Source organism: Rhinatrema bivittatum, chromosome 6 (genome assembly GCF_901001135.1).
Source record: "Rhinatrema bivittatum chromosome 6, aRhiBiv1.1, whole genome shotgun sequence".
NCBI lineage: Eukaryota > Metazoa > Chordata > Amphibia > Gymnophiona > Rhinatrematidae > Rhinatrema > Rhinatrema bivittatum.
Window position 1 is genome coordinate 37,715,867 of NC_042620.1, and position 20,519 is coordinate 37,736,385.

The 20,519-nt window shown below is 44.5% G+C and overlaps 1 protein-coding gene across 1 annotated transcript in view; it reads left to right on the top strand.

Annotated features, from left to right (window-relative positions):
* LMLN (leishmanolysin like peptidase) overlaps positions 1 to 20,519 on the top strand; it is a 174,568-nt gene that overhangs the window by 141,032 nt on the left and 13,017 nt on the right. The window contains exons 15-16 of the mRNA XM_029605290.1: positions 6,930 to 7,060; positions 19,796 to 20,006. Of these exons, the coding sequence (XP_029461150.1) occupies positions 6,930 to 7,060; positions 19,796 to 20,006 (342 nt within the window). The remainder of the gene's footprint in view (positions 1 to 6,929; positions 7,061 to 19,795; positions 20,007 to 20,519) is intronic.

Genomic DNA, 20,519 nt, shown 5'->3' on the forward strand with positions numbered 1-20,519 from the left:
ATGATGAATTTAGAACTGTGCTCCAAGCTTTGATATTCACCAACATAGATTACTGTAATTCTTTACTGCTTGGGCTCCCAAAGTCATCAATTAGACCATTGCAAGTTTTACAGAATTTCGCTGCCAGGCTCATTTCTGGCACGAACAAAAGAGATCATATTACCCCTGTCCTTGCTGCACTACATTGGCTGCCAGTCGGATTTAGAATCAAATTTAAGGTTTTATGCTTATTACATAAAGCAATCTATGCAAAGCAAGTAGACTGGATGAATGCAGTCATACACATTCGTACCCCGCAGCGAAATCTGCGTTCAGCTGATAAAGGGCTCCTTACAATTCCTTCTGTCGCCGCTGCCAGACTCACCTCTATCAGGGAAAGGGCTATTTCATTAGCTGGTCCAGGATTATGGAATTCATTACCTACTGAATTAAGGCTCCAGAGTGATTTGAAAGAATTTAAGAAAGCACTGAAAACTTGGCTGAATGTACAAGCATTTCAAGTCTTCTACTTGAAATGCTTGTACATTCAGCCAAGTTATTTGTTTTGTTATTCTTAATTATTTTTAGGTTAATGACTTTTGTTTTTACAGTTGAGTATTTTATTTATGTAATTTTTATTTTATTTTTAAATATTTATATGATAGAAGTTTTTATGATTGGATTAAGTTTTATTGTATTTTGTTTTATTGTGAGCAATTGTATTTTATGTTTTATTTTATTTTAAAGAAATATTATAAACCGGTGTGAAGGTACATACCAACATCGGTATAGAAAAATTAAGAAATAAATAAATGTGCCCTACTTTATTACTAAATTCAAAATATTTCTGTCGAAGCAAATATAGATGAAAGGCTATTTTCTCCAAATCTAAAGAGTGCAGCTCCCTCTTAGTGGTTTGCAAAGCCTCTAATGTTTTAGGATCTAGAGACCTTTTGTTACATAGTGACAATTTAGCAATATGCTGCATAAGGCTAAGGCGTTTAGCACTCCTTTTCTTTTTTAGGAAGCTTGCCCGGGCAATTAGTTTCCCCCTGACTACCACTTTCAGACAGTCCCAAACTGTTCTAGGGGATACTTCCCCAATAGACTTCAAATGTAGATACTCCTTAATATCGCCAGTCAAGGATTCCAAAAAAGGTTTAAGAACATAAGAAATTGCCATGCTGGGTCAGACCAAGGGTCCATCAAGCCCAGCATCCTGTTTCCAACAGAGGCCAAACCAGGCTACAAGAATCTGGCAATTACCCAAACACTAAGAAGATCCCATGCTACTGATGCAATTAATAGCAGTGGCTATTCCCTAAGTAAATTTAATTAATAGCCGTTAATGGACTTCTCCAAGAACTTATCCAAACCTTTTTTGAACCCAGCTACACTAACTGCACTAACCACATCCTCTGACAACAAATTTCAGAGCTTTATTGTACATTGAGTGAAAAAGAATTTTCTCCGATTAGTCTTAAATGTGCTACTTGCTAATTTCATGGAGTACCCCCTAGTCCTTCTATTATTCGAAAGTGTAAATAACCGATTCACATATATCGTTCAAGACCTCTCATGATCTTAAAGTCCTCTATCATCTCCCCCCTCAGCCGTCTCTTCTCCAAGCTGAACAGCCCTAACCTCTTCAGCCTTTCCTCATAGGGGAGCTGTTCCATCCCCTTTATCATTTTGGTTGCCCTTCTCTGTACCTTTTCCATCGCAACTATATCTTTTTTGAGAAGCAGCGACCAGAATTGTACACAGTATTCCAGGTGCGGTCTCACCATGGAGCGATTATAGAGGCATTATGACATTTTCTGTTTTATTAACCATTCCCTTCCTAATAATTCCTAACATTCTGTTTGCTTTTTTGACTGCTGCAGCACACTGAGCCGACGATTTTAAAGTATTATCCACTATGATGCCTAGATCTTTTTCCTGGGTGGTATCTCCTAATATGGAACCTAACATCGTGTAACTACAGCAAGGATTATTTTTCCCTATATGCAACACCTTGCACTTGTCCACATTAAATTTCATCTGCCATTTGGATGCCCAGTCTTCCAGTCTTGCAAGGTCCTCCTGTAATGCATCACAATCCGCTTGTGATTTAACTACTCTGAATAATTTTGTATCATCTGCAAATTTGATAACCTCACTCGTCGTATTCCTTTCCAGATCATTTATATATATGTTGAAAAGCACCGGTCCAAGTACAGATCCCTGAGGCACTCCACTGTTTACCCTTTTCCACTGAGAAAATTGACCATTTAATCCTACTCTCTGTTTCCTGTCTTTTAACTAGTTTGTAATCCACGAAAGGACATCACCTCTCTATCCCATAACATTTTAGTTTTCTTAGAAGCCTCTCATGAGGGACTATATTAAACGCCTTCTGAAACTCCAAATATACTACATCTATCAGTTCACCTTTATCCACATGTTTATTAACCCCTTCAAAAAAATGAAGCAGATTTGTTAGGAAAGTCTTCCCTTGGGTAAATCCATGTTGACTGTGTTCCATTAAACCATGTCTTTCTATATGCTCTACGATTTTGATCCTGAGAATAGTTTCCACTATTTTTCTCAGCACTGAAGTCAGGCTCACTGGTCTATAGTTACCCGGATTGCCCCTGGAGCCTTTTTTAAATATTGGGGTTACATTGGCCACCCTCCAGTCTTCAGGTACAATGGATGATTTTAATGATAGTTTATGAATTTTAACTAATAGATCAGAAATTTCATTTTTGAGTTCCTTCAGTACCCTAGGATGCATACCATCCGGTCCAGGTGATTTGCTACTCTTTAGTTTGTCAGTCTGGCCTACTACATCTTCCAGGTTCACAGTGATTTTGTTCAGTTCGTCTGACTCATCACCCCTGAAAACCATCTCCGGTTTGTCATTTAACAGGCTATCATTTAGGCACCAGTACCGATTCCCTAAAGATCTAGGGGGTAGCCTTATGTCTAACCATATCGGCACTTGATCCGACCAAGTAGTATCCCCAATATCAGATTTAGTGACCAATTCGGCAATTTCTTTATGAATTAAATACATGTCAGTACGAGAGTAAGTTTGATGTGAGTGTGAGAAAAAGGTATAATTGCGCAGGGTCAGGTTATGTAAGCATCAAATGTCAATCAACCCCCTGTCACTAATCAGATTTTTTTAAGGTCCTTCTGTGAGCTTGCCCTCCCCTAGCCACAGGATGCGAGTGTTACGCTTGGGCTCCGGTCAGGAGGCGTGAACACCACCCAGCAGGGTGGCTCCAGGTGGAGAGAGACAGGAAGCTAGAAACAGTGTCTGGTTCCAGGCTGGGTCAAGGCAGGCAGCAATAAGCAGTGTCTAGTTCAGGCTGGGTCAGAGCAGGCGGCAAGGAGCAGAGTCTAAGTTCAGGCTGGGTCAGGGCAGGCGGCAATGAGCAGAGTCTAAGTTCAGGCTGGGTCAGGGCAGGCGGCAATGAGCAGAGTCTAAGTTCAGGCTGGGTCAGGGCAGGCGGCAATGAGCAGAGTCTAAGTTCAGGCTGGGTCAGGGCACAGTAAGCAGGGCAAGGCAGGTCAGAAGGCCCGTAGGCCACCCACACACAGAAGGCCCGTAGGCCACACACCATAAGCGGGGCAAGGCAGGTCAGAAGGCCCGTAGGCCACACACACACAGAAGGCCCGTAGGCCACACACCATAAGCGGGGCAAGGCAGGTCAGAAAGCCCGTAGGCTCCACACACACAGACAGAAGGCCCGCAGGCCACACACCATAAGCAGAGCAGGGCAGGTCAGAAGGCCCGTAGGCCACACACACACAGAAGGCCCGTAGGCCACACACCATAAGCGGGGCAAGGCAGGTCAGAAGGCCCGTAGGCTCCACACACACAGACAGAAGGCCCGTAGGCCACACACCATAAGCAGAGCAGGGCAGGTCAGAAGGCCCGTAGGCCACATACACATAGAAGGCCCGTAGGCCACACACCGTAAGCAGAGCAAGCAGGTCAGAAGGCCCGTAGGCCAGGTGAGAACAACGAGGAAGGAGGCCCGAAGGCCGCGCAAGGCAAGGCAAGGAAAGGCCCGAAGGCCGCGCAGGGCAAGGCAAGGAAAGGCCCGAAGGCCGCGCAAGGCTAGAGCAGGGAGCCCAGGTGAGCTCGATGCCGAAGCCCCGAGGCAACTGTCAGGCAGGGTTATAAGGACACACCCAGAGCACAGAGTGGACAGATAAGATGGACTGGGCCTGTCCGGAAAGCCAGCACTAGAGGGACCCCTGGTGGTGAGGCGGTTGCACTGCAGCCAAAACTGTAACAGCGAGTTATCTAAATAGGGATACTTTGTCAGGTTAAAATCCCCACCCAAGTCTCTATCAGGTTGGATAAGTTCAGAAGTAATGGAGTCTGATCCGAATTAGGACTATATACTATGACAAGTGTCAATAAATTATTATTAAGTAATACTTTCAGAGCTACATATCATCCCTCAGGGTCTCCGTGGACATCTTTTACATCTCAGACCAGGGATTTGAAGAATAGAATCCCCACCCCTCCATATTTCCGGTGGGTTGAGGCAGAAGCTAAAAATTGCTGGGGAAAAAATCTATCCCAGAGGAGCCGTTCTGCTCGCTTCAGGATATGGGTTTCCTGGCAAAAATTATATTTGTCCGTCCCCATTTTGCTTCTTGAAAAAGCAGTTTCTGCTTGGTAGGGGATTGAGGCCCTTAACATTTATTGAGAGTATACCTAGCTCAGCCATAAGAAGTTATTAAAGGCATATATCTTAAAGGCATCCCAGACATTCCCTCCCCAGCTATGAGGAACAAAGAACTCATCTGAGCCTCTGTGCAAGACAGAGATGAGAATCCATCAATGAATAATTGATTAACACTGACCCCTCTCCCCCCTCCCTCCCCATTAACCCCTGATTAAGTGCCCACAGTTCTCCGAAGTGGGCTCCCTCCTTCTGGAGGTGTGATGTCATCGAAGTCATGACCCTTTTCACCCGGGGCCCTCTCGACCCGTAATACACAACAATATACCCTGAACAGTGCCCATGTCATACTGTAAACACAGGAGGCCAAATGCATGGAAGAACATCGCGAAGTCGTCTCGCTGGATAGAACAAGTGTCTCCCTTTGATGGGAAATTCAGATTATCTGTATGGGTCAGTCAGGATGTTCAGATAGTTGACAGTAACCACTGGGCTGTCTCCTCAACCACTTGCCTCCCTTGTCGACCCTTTGCCACCTCGGTGTGTCGCTTCGGGGTTTGGTAGAATTTCATGGTCCAGGATCCTCTGTCGTCCTCAAAGTGGTGATCCCAGCAGCCTGCAAAATATCCAGTGCTTCCTCTACTGAGGAGACTCTAGATGAGATGCCAGAGATGGTGAAACTGAGGCCAAAGGGAAAAAGCCACCGATATCTGATGTTATTAGTCCGCAACATCGTGGTAATTTCACGGAAGCCGCGTCTTCTGCGTATGGTAATCGGGGCTAAGTCCTGGAAGATCTCTACCTTATGATTCTCCCAAGATATAGAACCCATTTTGCGTGCCTGGAGCGCGATCTCTTCCTTTTGTGTATAACTATGAAAACAAGCAATTATGACCTTGGGTCTCTCCGAGCAATTGACTCCCAGCGAGCGGTGCGCCTGTTCTATTTTGATTGTAGCCGCCTCCAAGGGGTCAGAATCTGTACTAAGAATTTGACACCTGCTTACAATTACTGAGGTCTTGGGATTCAGGAAGGCCACGAAACCTTAAGTTACCTCTCAGAGACCTATTCTCAAGGTCCTCCAGCCGATTTAGGAGATCATCCTGAGCATGGGACAGTTTGTCCTGATCCAGCCTGCAGTTAGAAAGTTCAGAGGCCTGATCTTCCAAACGAGCTTCCGTCTCAGCAACTCTGCTCCCCAATGCTGTGACATCCTTCTGTATATCTGCGAACACCCTGTGAAGTTCTTTTCTTAGGCCCTCCATATCTCCTGTGAGCTCCCCAAACCCGCTTACCTCCTCCGCCATGCTTACGGCCTACTTTTCGCCACAGGGGTCCGCCTCCACTGCTGCTGCCGCCGCCGTGAAGGAGAAACACTGCAGATCAACTTTTTTCTTCGGGGCCGACCTGCCACTCCGATTTTGAGGAAAAAAAATGCTTTGGGAAATGCGATGGGGGCCGATGTGATCAGGTCTTGAGTGGAGCTCCCGGACTAGGCTGCCATTACCCGTGGTGATGTCACTTCCTGCTTTCAAAGAAATTTGAACGCTGCTGGCAGGTCTTTTTCAATTATAGTACTGCTGCCTTGAATCTCAATAATTTATTAGTGTGTTTGCATTTGCTTCTGGGGAAGGGAGGAATGATCCTTCTGAAAGATTGTAATGTCTTTTGAAAATTCATGTTTGAGACGTGTTCCTTATCCCTGTGCAGAAATTAGCATGCAGAAAAGTTTATTTTATTTACACAAAACTGGTCAAAGAATCTTTCACTGCTTTATTTGCAGCTTAAAAAATCTTGAAAAATAAGCAACAGGTATGGGCATACCTATGTCCAAAGCATGAATGACTAATGATTAAAACTTCCAGCACAAAGCTGAGGTTATAAAGCATCCCTTAGTGTGCTTATATCTGTGCTATATGATGGTCATTCATATTTTTTTATATATATGAGCCTTTGGTCACACATCTATATTTTCAAAGTGAGATCATTATTGGTGTCTGTGTTATTCTTACACTTTGAGGTTTCATAGTATTGAGTATTGTTAAATTTATACCCCTATAGCAACATCCGACTGGAAGAATACTTTTAGATATTGAGTAATAGCACATACAATACCAAAAGTACATTCTTTAGCCTCGTTTCAAGTTTTTCTGATTCTGCATCACACAGCTGGCTGGAAATATTGCAAGTGCAACATTTGACTTTGTATATGCTTCTCAAGTCAGTTTCCTTTTTTATGTGCATCTTGGTTTTCTTCAGACCCTTCTAGAAACTATGGTGCAGAGACATATGGACCCAACTCTGTGTGCCTAATACAGAAATCTGCTTTCAGCATGGAACAGTGCACCAAGAAGATGACATACCCTGACTGGGGTAGTGGGTGTTATCAGGTAACGACAGAGTTTGGTTCTTAGTTACTCGGGAAGATATGTTGTCTCAGCATTCATAGAAAATATTTAGCTTCAAAAAGAAACATTTCTTGATAATTTCATTGGTTTGGTTTTGTCCTGTTTATTTCTTGGATTAACACTACCACCCTATAGACGTTTGTCTATAATTTAGGAATTATTTGTCCTTTGGTTTTCTCCATATTTCTTCAAGGCAGGTAAAACTAAATAGCACAAATCTGTCTTAAAGAGGACATATATTTAAATACTTTATTTATATGCATTTGATATTCTACCTGTTCCTAGGTGTAAAGCACAAAGTGAATTACATAGAGAAAGATACTGAGCACAAAAATGATGCATATATACAGACACAAGGTAGATGAAGGATAAGACACAATGAGTACATAAATGCATACACATAGATGATAAGTTAAGCACAAGCAAGAAAGATACAAGATACACTGTATACAGGAAGGGGAGAAAAACACTAGCCTGTGTGCCCGCTCTCCCGGCGCGTGCACAGGCCATTCTCCTGGGCGCGCAATTCAGGAGGGTGGCCTATGCAAATTAGGGCCCGCGGTAAAAAGAGGCGCTAGAGTCACTAGCACGTCCCTAGCACCTCTTTTTTGACAGGAGCGGCGGCTGTCAGCGAGTTTGACAACTGACGCTCAATTTTGCCAGCATCGGTTCTCAAACTCACTGACAGCCACGGGTTCAGAAAATGGACGCCGGCATAATTGAGCGTCCGTCTTCCGACCCACGGGCGAATTAAAACAATTTTTTTTAAATTTTATTTATTTTTGGGGCCTCCGACTTAATATCGCTATGATATTAAGTCGGAGGGTGTACAGAAAAGCAGCTTTTCTGCTTTTCTGTACACTTCCCTGGCACTGGCAGAAATTAACGCCAGCCTTTGGCAAGCGTTATTTCCCGTCAGTAGCAGGGCTGAATTAGCTATGCTGTCTGGGAAGCGCCGTGATCCCGGGTAGGCAGAGTTTATCTTAGCTGATCACAAAGTCTTCAACTCTGTGCGTCTGCGCGGTCGTCTTCCCGCGCAGTTCCCTCACCTCTTCAGTTTCTTTTTTTCCGCGAGCCATTCGCAAGCGGGGGTTTTTCTCTTAGCGAATTTGCCTGATTGGATATTTTTTTCGTCGATTTTTCGTGTTTTTTTTCTCATGAATTCTCATCCAAGAAGGCTCTGAAGCTGTCTGATTTCAAATATTGCCAATGTGGCAAAATTATGTCCATCACTGATGGACATAATCATTGCTCATTTGTTAAGCCCGGACCACGATCAAAAGTCATGCCGCGACTGCGGCAGGATGTGTCAGCGGGCCCAGCGACACCGGGCCGTGAAGATGGAGAGGCTCCACATGAGATCTTCGGCCCCACCATCCTCCGTCCATTCCTCGCCGGGACTGGCGAAATCGAGTAAGGCCCACCCGAAGCGGGCATCCTCGCTGGGACTAGCAAGACTCGAGAAGCCTGAAAAACGCTACAGGCCAGGGTCTCACACACCTTCAAGGCCTCGTTCAAAAGCCGGGGATCTGGCAGAGGATTTGCGGCGCAAAGTACCGGCGGGTACTTTTTCGGAGCCTGCGCCGTCTGCATCGAAAACACAACACGACGCTTCAAAACGTACGAAGCATGGATATGGCGCGTCTACGCCGCATCGCCGCAACAAAGCATTCTTGACACGGCGCACGGAGCATCTAAGGTGCACGGAGCAGATACGGCGTGAAGCCTATCGCACGACACACCCACGGAGCATAGATTAATCAGAGACGCTCCTACAGCTCATGGCGCTAAAGCAATGCACTTCCAATCACCAGAACGAAGTGCATCAGGCAAACATCGCCATAAGTCACATCATATAGCTTCTACAAAACAGATATTAAGATCAAGAAGTTCATCAAGATGTCCTTAACTTCTGATGTAGACATTGAAGGCTTCTCGGCATCAGAATCTTTATTATCAGGCCGTTCTCCTAGTGGTAGTTCTTTGGCCAGTCTCTCATCATTTTCTAGAGAGAAGAGACGTATTTGCCGTTCGCCGATTATACCTCCTCAAGGTCAACACAAGGGAAAAGCACCTGAGGACATTTTGCTTGCGGCAATTCCAAGGAAAACCCCAAAGCAAAAGTTACACATTTCTCCACAAGGTACTTTGGCGGCATCTACTATGACAAAAATCTCAGATATTCTCAGCTCTTTTTTCCAAGAACTGGAAAAAACAAAAGAATTACCACCACAACATTCTCCAGAGGGTTCTCCTGCATCATCTCCAGGTGTAGAACCTCTAGAACCGGTAAAAGAAGATACTCCAACTCAACCCATCAGCCCAGGTTCTCCGGAATCAGTTCATTCTTTGAATTCTTCAACGGGAATGCCATCTGACCCTCAGGGAGGTTTACCTGAACTCTATTCTCCTCCGGAGGACTTGACCTATGCAAAATTTATTGAGAAAGTAGGCAGTCTTCTTCAGGTGGAAACAGGAAGAATACCTGACCCCAGAGCTGAAATGCTCGGTATATTAAAAATATTCGAATCTCCTCCCGAGCCCACTGCTTTTCCTCTTCATTCGATATTAGAAAATCTACTCTTTAAAATTTGGAAGACCCCTTTCTCATCACCGGCTACTTCAAGGAAAATTGATATCAAATATAAGATGCATAATTCACCAATTTACGAGTCTGCCCAAATACCACACCAATCCATCGTGCTAGAATCAACCTTGTCCAAGGCAAAACAGAATAAGTTGCATTCAAATACTCCACCGGGCAGAGAGAATAAATGCCTAGATGATTTTGGCAAAAAGATCTATCATTCCTCCATGCTCACCAACAGGATACGGCATTACCAGTTTTACACTACGCAGTACCTCTTTGAAACACTCCAAAAACTGCGTCCACTGTGTCTTTCGGAAGACAACACATCTCACCAGTCTTTCTTAGAGATGGAAGAAGGACTCAGGTATTTACTGCGCTCTATTTATGAATCGTTTGAATCTTCAGCAAGAGCGTCTGCTTCGGCTATTGCGGCCAGGCGTATGGCCGCAATAGCCAGTGCAATTCGGACTGATGTCCATGAAAAGTTAGCCGACATCCCATGTATGGGTGACAATCTCTTTGGAGATAAATTTGGAGACATCGTATCCCATTTGAAGGAACGAAGTGCAGCTGTACTATCTCTCACCACTCCTGCAGATTCTCAAAAATCACAACATCGATTTTATCCTTACCATCGCCGGTATTACTCCAGACCATACAACAGGTCTTATTCGCAGTACAGGCCCCAACCGTATGCCCCTCCCAGAAAAACAGCTCCGCAGAGTTCTAGGGGTCGAGCCAGACAACAAAGACCAGTAAAACAAATGCCAGCCCCTCAACAGAAACCTGCCTCCTCTTTTTGAAATTAATGTAGCTACTACCACTACCGGCTTTCATAGAAGGACGCCTTCAATTTTTTCTCCACAATTGGGATTCCCTTACTTCAGATCGGTGGGTACTCAACATTATCAAAAACGGTTACTCTCTAAATTTTCAATCCACTCTTTCTCTTCCTCATATTCCTCCGAAGAGGATGATACAATCCCACTCCACTTCCCTCACAGCGGAATTGAACAACCTACAAATTCAACAGTCTATACAGATTATTCCCCTTCATCAACAACACCAAGGGTTTTATTCCCAATATTTCCTCATTCCAAAGAAGTCGGGGGGCCTACGACCCATTCTAGATCTCTGACTACTCAACAAACACATACAGAGAGAGAAATTCAAAATGACTTCTCTCAAAAATATCCTACCGCTGATTCAGCACAACGATTGGCTATGTTCTATCGACCTGAAGGATGCATATTCCCATATACCAATTCACCCATCTTCTTGGCATTACCTTTGTTTCCAAGTTCGGGATATACATTATCAATACAAGGTTCTCCCATTTGGCCTATCTTCAGCCCCAAGAGTATTCACCAAATGTCTAGCAGTGGTGGTGGCTCACCTCAGGAAACTTTTGATCCAAATATTTCCTTATCTGGACAACTGGTTAATAGTAGCATCGGATCAGTCTACACTGAGAGATCATATGAAATGCACGATTGAATGCCTTCAGATGTTGGGATTTCTTATCAATTTCGAGAAGTCTCACCTACAACTGACTCAGATACTTCAGTTCATAGGCGCTCTCATACACACAGTCAAACAGAGAGCTTACCTTCCTCAAGACAGGATGCAAAACATACAATCATTGGCACACAGCCTACTTCACAGAAACCGGGCATCTGCACGCCAGATTCTCCAACTTCTGGGTCATATGGCAGCAGCAATCTATGTGGTTCCTCACACCAGACTTCACATGCGTCGCTTACAATGGGGTCTAAAGACTCGGTGGTCTCAATTCATAAAGCCACCAGAGTTCAAATTACAAACGCAATGAAAGAGGACATTCGATGGTGGCTCCTTCCCAAGAAACTTTCCTCGGGAGCTCCATTCCATTTACTGCCTCACCAGATAACTCTGACCACAGATGCCTCCAACAAAGGTTGGGGAGCACATCTGGGCGAACTGAAAACTCAAGGTCTGTGGACCCCTCAGGAATCTACATATCAGATCAATCTCCTGGAACTAAGAGCCATTTGGATGGCACTTCAAACGTTCTCGGATCAGATAAGGGGATCAAGCCTCATAGTATATACAGACAACCAGGTAGCCATGTTTTACATAAACAAGGAAGGAGGGTCCGGTTCCTGGACTCTCTGCCAGGAAGCAACACAAATTCTACATTGGACAGTCAAAGCCCAAGTGTCAATCCAAGCAACGTATCTTCCAGGTCTGGACAATGTAACAGCAGACCATCTCAGTCGGATTTTTCATCCACACAGCGCAAAACATCCACACAGCGCAAAACATCTTCCAATAGTGGGGGGTTTCCCGGAATAGACCTCTTTGCCATGGACGCAAACAGACAAGTCCAAACCTTTTGCTCAATTTACCCCAGCAATCAAAGGATGGCTCCAGATGCCTTTCTCATTCCATGGACGCCAGGCTTGATGTACGCCTATCCACCCATTCCACTCATTTCTCGAACAATTCAGAAATACATCCAGGACGTGTCAGACATGATTTTAATAGCCCCGGCGTGGCCGAGGCAGCCCTGGTACGCATATCTCGTGAAACTTTCCATTCATCCACCGATAACGCTACAAAACCTTCCACATCTTCTGACACAGGAAGGGGGCTCATTACTTCACTCCATGAATCAATCACTTCATCTCACAGCGTGAAGATTGAAAGGCAAATACTAACTCCCTTAGGTTTATCTTCTCACCTAGAGGATATTCTTACTGCATCACGTAAACCTTCAACCAGACATAACTACAAAGGAAAGTGGCAATGTTACTTGGACTGGTGTACTCCAAAGAACATAAATCCTTTTTCATCCACTGCCACTCAATTACTGCAATATCTGCACACAGTCTACGAAGCAGGACTAGCCACCACTTCGGTACGAGTTCATATCAGTGCTATAGCAGCTTTTCAAGAATCCTTTAATAACCTTCCAACGTCTAACCATCTGTTGATATCTAGATTCATGAAGGGAATGATCCGGCTTCGGCCACCTGTGACCAAGCCCCCAATTCCATGGGACTTAAATGTAGTGCTGGAACAACTAATGCTGCCGCCTTTCGAACCATTAGACTCAGTGGAAGGGAGTGGGCAGTGGCGTGCCTCAGGGATCTGTATTGGGACCCTTACTTTTCAATATATTTATAAATGATCTGGAAAGAAATACGACAAATGAGGTAATCAAATTTGCGGATGATACAAAACTGTTCAGAGTAGTTAAATCAAGAGCAGATTGTGATAAGAACATAAGAACATGCCATACTGGGTCAGACCAAGGGTCCATCAAGCCCAGCATCCTGTTTCCAACAGTGGCCAATCCAGGCCATAAGAACCTGGCAAGTACCCAAAAACTGTCTATTTCATGTTATCGTTGCTATTTTCTAAGTCAACTTAATTAATAGCAGGTAATGGACTTCTCCTCCAAGAACTTATCCAATCCTTTTTTAAACACAGCTATACTAATTGAACTAACCACGTCCTCTGGCAACAAATTCCAGAGTTTAATTGTGCGTTGAGTGAAGAAGAACTTTCTCCGATTAGTTTTAAATGTGTCACATGCTAACTTCATGGAGTGCCCCCTAGTCTTTCTATTATCCGAAAGAGTAAAAAAACGATTCACATCTACCTGTTCTAGACGTCTCATGATTTTAAACACCTCTATCTTATTCCCCCTCAGCCATCTCTTCTCCAAGCTGAAAAGTCCTAACCTCTTTAGTCTTTCCTCATAGGGGAGCTGTTCCATTCCCCTTATCATTTTGGTAGCTCTTCTCTGTACCTTCTCCATCGCAATTATATGTTTTTTTGAGATGCGGCGACCAGAATTGTACACAGTATTCAAGATGCGGTCTCACCATGGAGCAATACAGAGGCATTATGATATTTTCTGTTTTATTCACCATGCCCTTTCTAATAATTCCCAACATTCTGTTTGCTCTTTTGACTGCCGCAGCACACTGAACCGACGATTTCAATGTGTTATCCACTATGACGCCTAGATCTCTTTCTTTGGTTGTAGCACCTAATATGGAACCCAACATTGTGTAATTATAGCAAGGGTTATTTTTCCCTATATGCATCATTACCACCCCCACCCACAAAGCAGGGCATACTCTAGACCTACTTTTCATCAACTCCTACTTACAGACCCCCTCTGCAGCCTCATGCACACCAGTTCCGAGGTCTGACCACTCCCTTATTGATATACACCTCAGCCTAAGTGCTAATCCCACCAGCAAATTCCCACAAAACAACTCCTTCTCTTACCGCAAATCCTGCTCATCTGAGGCACTCTCTACAGCACTCACAGAATCCCTGGGCAAGCTTGATCTCTCTTCACCCGACTCTGCTCTCAATTCATGGGATAACCTCACTCGGGACATAGCTGACAACCTCTGCCCCCTCATCACACGCAGTCAACACTCCGCCCCCGCAAGCAAGAAGCCCTGGTACAACGCCGAGCTACGCCGAATGAAACACGACCTCAGACTCAAAGAAAGAATATGGCGTAAAGACCCCACTTCGCCTCACTCCGCCGCCTACAAATCTCACCTCCATACATACCGCATCGCTATCCAAAAAACCAAGCGTGACTACTATGCCACCAAAATACACCAATACACATTTAACCCTAAGGCCCTCTTCAACTATGTCACATCTCTTACCAAACCTATCACCCCACCCACTTCCGAAATCGACACCAGTGCAAAGTGTGAAGAGCTAGCCCATTTTTTCCAAAACAAAATTGCTAACCTACTCCTCAGGTTCCCACCTGCATCCACCCCCACGCCCATGACATCCCTGCCCAGTACATGTAAGCCCAGCACCTGTAAATCCATCAACCACCACCAATCCCCTAAACATACGCTATACACCCTGGACACCACGTCACCTAAGGAAATAGTGTCCATCCTTAAAAGAAGTAAGCCTGTATCACACCCCTCTGATACCATCCCCACCAAGGCACTCCTTACCATTCCCGACATCATTGCACAACCCTTATCAGATATCATAAACTGCTCCTTATCCACCGGCACAGTTCCTGACACACTGAAACACGCAGTAGTCAAACCCCTTATCAAGAAGCCTACACTAGACCCCAAAGACCCCTCCAACTACCGTCCTATATCCAATCTTCCCTTCATCGCCAAAATTATGGAAAAAGTAGTAAACGCCCAACTAATGGAATACCTAGAAGACAACTGCATCCTCCACTCTTCCCAATTCGGCTTCCGCAAGAACCTGAGTACTGAAGCCCTCCTGCTTTCCCTTACAGACTCCCTCCTCATTGGCCTTGACCAGGGACACAACTTTCTCATAGCTTTCCTAGACATCTCAGCTGCCTTTGATACGATAAGCCACAATCTCCTCATCACCAGTCTCTCAAACATAGGTATCTCCAACACAGCCCTCCTCTGGTTCAAATCCTACCTAGCCAACAGACGCTTCTCCGTGAAACTGAGCAGCTCTGAGTCCTCTCTTTTCCCTCTCGCTCAAGGAGTACCCCAAGGCTCCTCCCTCTCCTCCACCCTCTTTAACATCTATCTCCTTCCGCTCTGTCATCTTCTCTCAGACCTTGGCCTCAAATTCTACATCTATGCTGATGATGTCCAGATCATCATACCCCTCCATAAAACCCTCTCCGCTACCCTAAGCAAATGGGAGGAATGCCTTACATCCATCAACTCCCTACTCTCCTCCCTACAGCTTGCACTCAACGCCTCCAAAACTGAGCTCCTCCTCGTCCACAACCATCAAACCTTTAAGCTTCTACCCCCTAACGACCCTAAGACCCTCTCCCTAACTGCTCAGCCCGCTGTCTGAAACCTTGGTGTCCTAATCGACCCCCTCCTGAACCTAAAAACTCACATCAGCTCCGTCCTGAAAGGAGGTTTTTACAAACTTAACATCATCAAAAAGCTCAAGCCACTACTTCACACTCATGATCTTAAAACAGTTGTCCAAGCCACCATCTCATCCAAGCTGGACTACTGTAATGCCCTATACCTTGGACTCCCTCACTCTACCATCAAACCCCTTCAAATACTTCAAAATGCCACGGCGAGACTCCTCAGCAACACATGCAGAACAGACCATATCACCCCGGTCCTTAAGGACCTGCACTGGCTCCCCATCTCATTCCGTATCCTGTTCAAAACCCTGACCATTGTTCACAAATCTATTCACAAGAGTGACTCCTCATGGCTCACCGAACCTCTCCAACTCTCCCAATCGACACGCCCTACCAGAGCAAACCTCGCCTGCACCTTGCAAGTCCCACCCCTCAAGAAGGCCCGCCTCTCCACAACCAGGGACCGGGCTCTATCTATCGCCGGTCCAACCCAATGGAACGCCCTTCCTGCCCACCTTGAGCCATGCTCCATGAAGTTCAGAATAATGCTCAAAACATGGCTTTTCCACCAGGCCTTTCCAGACTAGCCCCCCTCCCACTATTCACCCCGACCCCCCCCCCTTCGATGTAAATATGTTTATCCTCTTACCTACTTGTTCGATGTAAATATGTTCATACCCACCCCGAATCTTTATAAACATGTTATTTTCTACATATCATTTTTTGCAATCTTTGTAGATATGTTCATATCCCTCCACTCCACCCCCCCCCCCCAAGCTTTCTTTCCTAGCTTGTTATCTGGCTCCTCCTCATAGCCTCTCCGCTGTTGTTTATTGTTCTCATGTTACCCCCCTCCCTGTTTAATGTAATTTCTACCTTCGTTATGATGTAAACCGATATGTGTATTTTAATGTCGGTATAAAAAAAGCTGTTAAATAAATAAATAAGAACATAAGAAAATGCCATACTGGGTCAGACCAAGGGTCCATCAAGCCCCCAGCATCCTGTTTCCAACAGTGGCCACTCCAGGCCATAAGAACCTGGCAAGTACCCAAAAACTAAGTCTATTCCATGTAACCATTGCTAATGGCTGTGGCTATTCTCTAAGTGAACTTAATAGCAGGTAATGGACTTCTCCTCCAAGAACTTATCCAATCCTTTTTTAAACACAGCTATACTAACTGCACTACCCACATTCTCTGGCAACAAATTCCAGAGTTTAATTGTGCATTGAGTAAAAAAGAACTTTCTCCGATTAGTTTTAAATGTGCCCCAAGCTAACTTCATGGAGTGCCCCCTAGTCTTTCTACTATCCGAAAGAGTAAATAACCGATTCACATCTACCCGTTCTAGACCTCTCATGATTTTAAACACCTCTATCATATCCCCCCTCAGTCGTCTCTTCTCCAAGCTGAAAAGTCCTAACCTCTTTAGTCTTTCCTCTGTTTGCTTTTTTGACTGCCGCAGCACACTGTACCGACGATTTCAATGTGTAGCACCTAATATGGAACCCAACATTGTGTAATTATAGCATGGGTTATTTTTCCCTATATGCATCACCTTGCACTTATCCACATTAAATTTCATCTGCCATTTGGATGCCCAGTTTTCCAGTCTCACAAGGTCTTCCTGCAATTTATCACAATCTGCTTGTGATTTAACTACTCTGAACAATTTTGTGTCATCTGCAAATTTGATTATCTCACTCGTCGTATTTCTTTCCAGATCATTTATAAATATATTGAACAGTAAGGGTCCCAATACAGATCCCTGAGGCACTCCACTGTCCACTCCCTTCCACTGAGAAAATTGCCCATTTAATCCTACTCTCTGTTTCCTGTCTTTTAGCCAGTTTGCAATCCACGAAAGGACATCGCCACCTATCCCATGACTTTTTACTTTTCCTAGAAGCCTCTCATGAGGAACTTTGTCAAACGCCTTCTGAAAATCCAAGTATACTACATCTACTGGTTCAGAGTAGCCCTTCTCTGTAAATTGCAGGAAGACCTTGTGAGGCTGGAAAATTGGGCATCAAAATGGCAGATAAAGTTTAATGTGGATAAGTGCAAGATGATGCATATAGGGAAAAATAACCCATGCTATAATTACACAATGTTGGGTTCCCTATTAAGTGCTACAACCCAAGAAAGAGATCTAGGCATCATAGTATGTATGCCCCCCCGGCCAAATCTTCGCTAAGAAAACGAGCATTTTCAACAGCAGGGCCCACTCTATGGAATACTCTTCCACCAGATCTACGGCAAGAACCTAGTCACCAAACCTTCAATAAAGATCTAAAGACGTGGCTCTTCATGCAAGCCTTCCCGGAATCTCAAGCTCACTCCGACGCTTCTCGAAGGACATGGACTAAGGCACGAGGATAAACTGTTCACACTCCACTCTCGACACAGCCCCCAGGCCTCATCGGGGAGCCCCTTTTTCCTCTGTTTCTTCCTCCCGCTCAATCCCACCTTTTCCGCCCGACCTACCCCGCCCTCCATTTCTACCTCTCTTTTACTCCCCCCCCCCTTACTCCCCTGAATCCTAGCTTCAAGGCCTAAGTCTTTTACAATATTACAACATTAACATCTTATAGTTACCTCGCATTCAGTTTATATGGTTTCCATTTGTTCCTTGCATTCTCCCAATATTCCCTTTGTTCTGATGCTCTAATATTTTATGTAAAAAAATGTTCGCTGCTCTAACGCCTTATGTTCTATGTAATCGCCACTCGCGACAGTTATGTTACACTGTAAACCGGTATGATCTGTATACTTTACAGGAATGTCGGTATATAAGAATTCAAAATAAATAAATAGTGGATAACACATTGAAATCGTCGGTTCAGTGTGCTGCGGCACTCAAAAAAGCAAACATAATATTGGTAATTATTAAAAAGGGTATGGTGAATAAAACAGAAAATATCATAATGCCTCTGTATCGCTCCATGGTGAGACCGCATCTTGAATACTGTGTACTATTCTGGTCGCCGCATCTCAAAAAAGATATAATTGCGATGGAGAAGGTACAGAGAAGGGCTACCAAAATGATAAGGGGAATGGAAAAGCTCCCCTATGAGGAAAGACTAAAGAGGTTAGGACTTTTCAGCTTGGAGAAGAGTCGGCTGAGGGGGGATATGATAGAGGTGTTTAAAATCATGAGGACTAGAACAGGTAGATGTGAATCGTTTTTTTACTCTTTTGGATAATAGACTAGGGGGCATGCCATGAAGTTAGCATGTGGCACATTTAAAACTAATCGGAGAAAGTTCTTTTTCACTCAACGCACAATTAAACTCTGGAATTTGTTGCCAGAAGATGTGGTTAGTGTTGTTAGTATAGCTGTGTTTAAAAAAGGATTGGATAAGTTCTTGGAGGAGAAGTCCATTACCTGCTATTAATTAAGTTGACTTAGATAACCACCGCTATTACTAGCAAACAATGAATATACAAGGACACAACCCGGGAGCTTGGGACTGCCAGACAGCATGGCTATTTCAGCCCTGCTATTGACGGGAAAAAGCAAGTTTGCTTACCGTAAATGGTGTTTCCGTAGACAGCAGGATGAATTAGCCATGCGTTCCCACCCTCCTCCCTAGACAGTCACACAGAGACAGACATACCTTCTGGACTTATCTCTTGGCTACAAAGAAACTGAAGAGGTGAGGGAACCGCGCGGGAAGATGACCGCGCAGATGCACAGAGTTGAAAACTCTGATCAGCTAAGAGAAACTCCGCCTACCTGGGATCGCGGCGCTTCCCAGACAGCATGGCTAATTCATCCTGCTATCTACGGAAACACTGTTTATGGTAAGCAAACTTGCTTATTTCTGAAAGTAAAATATGCAGCTTGGCTGCACATTTTACGTACTGAATCGCGCGGGAATAACTAATAGGGCCATCAACATGCATTAGTTTCAGGGGGGTTGGCCACGCGTTTTCGACGCACTATTACCCCTTACTGAATAAGAGGTAGAGCTAGCGCGTCGAAAACGCGCGTCCAAACGCAGGTTAACAGTGCGCTCCACCAGAGCGCACTGTACTGTATCGGCCCAAAAGTCAGGTGAGCCTTCCAGGAAGTAACCCATAATCACAAACTTCTATTCTTAGTTTGCAATTGGCAAATACATTTTTGTCATTCAGATGAAAATACAAGAGAGAAAATATTTCCAATGTGCCTGTTGAACATAAAGCAAGACCTTTGGATTGGACATAGATCTCTGCTCTGCAGCTCACTCAAGTGTTTCTTTGTTTTTAAGATCTCTTGCTCTTCCCAAGGCTTAAAAATTTGGGTCCACGATACAGCGTATTTATGCAGTCGTGCAGGTCAAGTCCTAGCAGTCAATGCACAAATGAATGACTGGGTATATACTGGGAATCTGATTTGCCCTACTTGTTGGGACTTCTGTGAATCATGCCCTCCTGAACGGGATCCACCTCCTGTCAATAGAACAAGGGTTAATCCTATTGGTAAGTATATTCCTATTACAGGATATAGAAATGGGGCAGCAGGTTTCATAAACACATGTTTTCCATTGATAAGTAGGGCTGAATTAGCCATGACATGTGGGTGGCTTGATCCATTAGCACTGAACAGACTCATCTCATTTAGGGGTTGAGAAAATAAGACGCGCACTGAAAACAGGCGCTTGTATTGAGTGCCCGTTTCCTAATGTGCATGCAGCCACATGCCCCGGGCATTCGATGCAGAATTTAAATGAGGGACTGCACAAAAAATGAAACTAGGGAAGAATTGTACGTCCATAGCGCTCAAACGCTTCGGACGTGCAATATGAGCATCCATTTTTATCCCCGCTTCTTCAGACTAATTTCTATGTTTTTTTGCTGAGGTTGCTGAAGACACCCATAGCTTAGTGCCCCTTACTATGGGCTTCTAATTATATGGCCATAAGAATTTTTTTTTTTTAATCAAGCCAATATACATTTATTTTTCAACACTACAAGCAGTTAATTTAAGTGTCA